General features: G+C 47.4%; 3 protein-coding genes across 3 annotated transcripts; 1 reads left to right on the top strand and 2 right to left on the bottom strand.

Annotated features, from left to right (window-relative positions):
* Nucleotides 1-1,492: 1,492 nt before the first annotated feature.
* Nucleotides 1,493-1,970, top strand: H257_14236 (hypothetical protein; the record flags this gene model as incomplete). Its single annotated transcript, XM_009841998.1, has 2 exons — nt 1,493-1,806; nt 1,964-1,970. 2 exons carry the CDS (start codon nt 1,493-1,495, stop codon nt 1,968-1,970), a joined length of 321 nt encoding a protein of 106 aa, XP_009840300.1.
* A 27-nt stretch (nt 1,971-1,997) lies between these two features.
* H257_14235 (hypothetical protein) lies at nt 1,998-2,907 on the bottom strand (the record flags this gene model as incomplete). Its single annotated transcript, XM_009841997.1, has 3 exons — nt 1,998-2,264; nt 2,316-2,543; nt 2,737-2,907. The coding sequence occupies 3 exons, from the start codon at nt 2,905-2,907 to the stop codon at nt 1,998-2,000; spliced, it is 666 nt and encodes a 221-aa protein (XP_009840299.1).
* Nucleotides 2,908-3,555: 648 nt separating this feature from the next.
* H257_14234 (hypothetical protein) lies at nt 3,556-4,338 on the bottom strand (the record flags this gene model as incomplete). Its single annotated transcript, XM_009841996.1, has 1 exon — nt 3,556-4,338. The coding sequence occupies one exon, from the start codon at nt 4,336-4,338 to the stop codon at nt 3,556-3,558; it is 783 nt and encodes a 260-aa protein (XP_009840298.1).
* Nucleotides 4,339-5,301: the final 963 nt, after the last annotated feature.

Here is a 5,301-nt window from a genome sequence, read left to right as displayed (position 1 = left end):
TCGTGGCTGCAGCAGGGTTGAAACCGTGCTTGTGTGACACGCAGAACTCTTGGAATTGCGTCTGGTACGTTAGGTATGTTCGTCGTGTCGACGCTCCACGGAACGAGTCCTGGATGGTTTGTTTGGTGGGCACGCTTTCGATTTTGCAGAATGGGATTTTGCGAATAGTTGTGGTGTAACCGATTACATATATTTAACTGCCCAATGGCATCGCGTACATGTCAAATGTTAATTCAATGTTGCTCCCACGACAAGATCCTCGTCCAATGATGAGGCGTCAAAAGCCGTTGACGAATGAAGTCACGATTCTTGTGTCGGGCAGCCAATGGTTCGCCTGAAATTGTCGGGTACTTGTCGGGTGTGTATTTTATGTTTTCCTACCATGTCTTTAGATTTGCGAAATTTCACGGATTTCCTGAGATATGTTGCGTCAAAAATTTGACTTGACACAACGCAAAAAGTGTTCAAAGCTGTCAATCATATTTGAGAACATTTGGGCCAAACTAATGATCGGTCTAACTGTAAGAACCTGTTCTGACTAACTTTTGGAATGGGGTAGAGCCAATCAAAACACGCCTCATTCTTGAACCAAAATTATCGGCCGACCTATCCAGAGTCATTCTAGTGGCGGCCGGAGATAGTGGACCATGATTGGTCAAAGATAAATATATGTCTAACCAATCAGAAGCATCTTCTCAACAAAGAGCATTTTAATGGACGAAGAGACCGCCGTGTGTGCAGCAGTTCTCGCCGCGGTGACAGCTGCTCTTACACCCTTCGACGGTCGCAGCAACCGTGGACCCATTGAAAACAACTACGTTGTTCCAAACAACACGTGGTTGCTTGTGAAATCTACGACTTCCCTCAATGCATGATTCACGCGGTACCTGCGATGCCCTCGACCCACGTTCAATCGAATTGTGGACTCCATTGAAACGGCATGGCCGACCGTGCACCCTGCTCTCCACGACCTCAACCGCTTTGGCATTGATGACCGCGTAGCTTGCACCCTTCACTACCTCACTCACTCAGACGGCTACGAGTCGACGGCAGCATTGTTTGGCATCTCAAAGACCAGAGCGTACGAGTATTGTAATCAAGTGTTTGCTGTTGTTCAACACTGTTTCGTGTTGGATACCATCTCGATGCCAACGACACACGCATCAGAACAGGGTTCGAAGCGTATGGATTTCCCAATGCCTACGGCGCCATCGACGGCAGTTTGATATCAATAAAACGATTTGAAGCTTTCACTGGGTGGTACTGCCACAAGGGGCTTCCAGAATTTAATATGCAAGCTGTGGTTGATCATCAGATGAAATTCATATCATACTCGTTACGCTCTGGAAGTCAGAACGACAAGGCGCTCTTTAACCACTCGATGTTTGGAAAAACGTGCCACCAAAAAGTCCCTGGGGGTGGCTGCTTTCTTGGCGACGCTGGGTACAAGCTGTGTTCACACCTCATAACCCCATGCACGATTTAATCGGACATGCCCCAGGACGAAGCGCACTACAACACGATCCACAGTCACATGGTCGTCGAGCGCGCATTTGGGCTTTGGAAGAACAAGTTTCGTGTTTCCAAGACTGAGCTGCTCCAACATCGACCGAGCGACATGGTGCGCCTGATTGAAGTATCCTTGGTGTTTCATAACTGGTTCATTGAATTCAATGAGGAGTTGGATAACTTCGAACCCGAGTTCTTCCCCGAGTGGATGCACATCGGTGGCGACACAGTCTTCGATGAGGATCTGAACCATGTCGATGGTGCACCTGCAAAACGCGCTCGGGATATGATCAAGCTGTATTTAAGCCAACATGTTAGTACATAGTATAATTGATCTATATCGTATCTTCGCATCGTCGCATCTTCGCATCGTCGCATCGCCTTATAAATTACATTGCACAAACATGCATTATATTTCAAATTATTGTATTACTTAGAATTTACTTTGGAGAAGACCATAACAATTACATTTCAAATTGTTGTAATGTTTAGAATTTACCTTGGAGAAACTGAAGCATTTTGTCGTTGACATCATTGGTTTTATCGATGCTGGCTTTCGTTTCCTCCATAAGATCCAATAGCTTTGTCATTTGTTCTGACATGTCCACGTCAGAGCTGCGGGAGTTCTTCACCTTGGCTTCCTCAATGAGTCGACTCGCCAGTGCTTCTCCGAGGTTATTGAGCCCCGCCGCAAGGTCTGGAATCTGATTCTTGCGCATTTGGCGCTGGCGCTGCATCTCCAAGTCGATTTCAACCTACGGCTTGTTTTGTTGCATGGAGCTAGCGGCATGTAAGTTCTCTAGCACTTCGACGTCGTCTTCGGCGACTGGGCTAGCACTAGGGGTACGCTCCATGCCAAACTCGATGTCTCCGAGCCCATGCAAATTCGCAAATGCAACCAAAATCTCCGAGTAGTAGCTCGGCTTGGGGGGGGTCGACAGCTCGTCGTTGTCAGTGGGTGTCAAGCTACGCTGGATCGCAACGAACTCCGACCGCAACTTTCGTAACTTGTTCTTGAGTGAATCGACTGAGACCTAGTGTATAATAAGATCTTTGCATTACGTATTATATATTTGGTACCTTGCGCGGCTGTTCAGTCAAAATGTTAAATTGTAAGGCAAGTTTTTCCCAGAGTACATGCAGTTGCTTGCTGGACAGGTCGGCATTAAACGATGCGCGAAATCCAGTGAATCGTAGCTCGAGTTAAGCCTCACTTGCCGTGTCAACAAGGCTTGTCGCCATCGACGATGCAATGCTAGACGTGGAAGGTTTGGTTGAGATACGTTTCTTGGGCGTTGTCGTAGCTGCGACGTCGTTGTCTCCCTGCAACTGCGGCGGTTGATGCGACTGCTGCTGCTGAAGCAGCTGAACTTGCTCGAGGAGCTGGGCCTTGGTCATCTTTACCATTGGTTTTAGAAGCATGTTGATGGAAATTTACAATGTGTTCCAATGCGACTGTGCTATGATTGGTCACAATTTGGGCCAATAAGACAGAATAATATGTACACTGGTGGACAAGAATGAGGTAGCGAATGACTTACAAATTTGGATCATTCTTATCCTATCGGTCAGAACAGTTTCTAAATAGCCAATCATATCGGTATCCATGGCCATATTCGAAGTACCACTGTATCCACTGCTGTCCAACTTGCCATTTCCAGATCAAGTTATTGCATTCTGTAAAACTACAGTCGAAATTCGTTTTTGGTGGGGGAAGCCGGGGATCGAACCCACGACCTTTGAGTTAAGAAACCGAGGCTCTAATATAGTTTGTTAACCACGCTAGGATGGAACGATACAAGGGATTGCAACGAGCATATAAACGTAGGTAACTTCCACTGACAGAATGGCTTTGCGTGCTTCAATATGGCGAATCCCGCGGCGCTATTCAGGTGCTGCACCATAATGGTTATTCATCAAATTAACGATGTTTACAACAAACACTACTCGATTTGTTTGACGTTCCATAACCAAGTCGGTTGTATGTCAACCAAGTGGGTTTCATGTTGGCCAAGTCGCTTTCATGATGACACGCGCAAGTTTGACTTACTTCGGCAAGTACGGTTCAATGAAGTCACGAGAAGCGCTGACGCGTTCGTACACACCTGGCTTGCCGTGTCGACCACAGCCACGGCCCCAGCTGGCCACGCCCACCAAGCGCACGCCAGCGCTTACTTCGGTGGTCAACGGTCCCCCCGAGTCGTTGTCACACATGTCTTCTCCTTCCACCCCTCCAGCAGCCAACATCGTATCGGTCACTGTCTTACCGGTGGTCCCGAACGCGTCCGAGGCCTTGTCGTTACTCCAGGTCTCGAGGATGACCTCCATGAGCACTGACGATTGGGGGCCATAATGCCTGACTTGTCCCCAGCCGCGTGCCCAAGTGTACACCCCCGACGGAACTTTCTCAAACAATAGCTTCACAGGTTCGATGTTCGTGATGTTGCGGTTCAAGATTGCGATGCCCACGTCAACGCTAGGATTGGGGTGTTTGATTTCCTCGATGACAGTGGCCAGTTCCCCGTCCTTATAACCGGTTAAAAAGTGCGTACCCACGACCGCATAAGGTAGAAAACCTTTCAAACAATGAGCCGCTGTCAAAACAACATTGGGGGCGATCAGACTGCCGCCGCACACGGTGTCACCATCGGGCGACTTCTTGAACCCAGTCACATAACGGTGCTCGCCGCGTTTGGCTTCCTTGCCCCCGAGGATTTCGAAACCGTCGTATGGGGCCTCATCGCCGCAAGCGACTTTGGCTGGGACAACTTGGTCTTGAGTCAAGGCAGCGACGGCCACGGTGAAAGCGAGAAGGAGTGCGAACTTCATGATGAAAATTGGAAAATGAATCGTTTCTCATCAAGAGCCAAGTCAATATAATCGTTAACGTCAGACTGTGATTGCACTACCAAGTTCCAAGGTTAACCAAATGGATGGTTGGGATGCGTACAACATACATACATCCTGCTCTTGTCGTGAACCCGCTAGGATGGACGAGTCATATTTGGCGTCATAAATATATGCAACAGCGTGGTCGATATTCTTGCCAAAAAACCCGCTAACTACTGCATTGTATCGCTCTTTCAAAGAATGAAGGATCCACATTGAAGTTGCACTTGCAGTACGTACGGTGGTTAATTGAGTTTGGATTATCCTTTGTTTATGACATTCCTCCGCGAGGGCCGATACTAGGACCACATGTTGTGGAACCGCGTTAAGAAACCGATGCTCTACCACTGAGCTATTTTCCCTCCCCCAGTACGTGAACTGGTTGTTCGTACTAATGCATTGTATCTGCTTGTTCGTTGCTTTCCCTATTCCTATCCAACGTTATCGCCGACGACTAAGTATCGTGGGTTGTATTTCTGTAATACTTGGATAATCGTATTTCTTTCAGGGTATTGACGACAACGATGACATACAGACTGTACTACTGGACATACAGACTGTACTACTGTACATGTATCCAACATCTGACAGCTTCATTCATATATAACATGCGGTTCTAGTATCGGCTCTCGCACGTCAAGAGGTCTATTGCCACCTTGATCATACGTCAAGAAATCTAATAACGTTAGACCTCTTGACGTATGATCAAGCCTCCAGTCAGTGGCCAATTACATTCCAAGTACACCCATGTGTTCTTGGATGGACTTTCATGACTGGTCAGACATCCGGATACTAATATATGACCGAGTCATTTTGCAGCGATTATGTGATTGGTCCCTCGATCATCTCATGTACGGTTAATGATTTATCAGTCATTCACTATTTTCGGAAATCACTCGATTC

The sequence above is a fragment of the Aphanomyces astaci genome (assembly GCF_000520075.1).
Source record: "Aphanomyces astaci strain APO3 unplaced genomic scaffold supercont1.55, whole genome shotgun sequence".
Lineage (NCBI taxonomy): Eukaryota > Oomycota > Saprolegniomycetes > Saprolegniales > Verrucalvaceae > Aphanomyces > Aphanomyces astaci.
The sequence above is the reverse complement of the archived record's forward strand: the minus strand, read 5'-3'. Positions and strand labels throughout refer to the sequence as shown.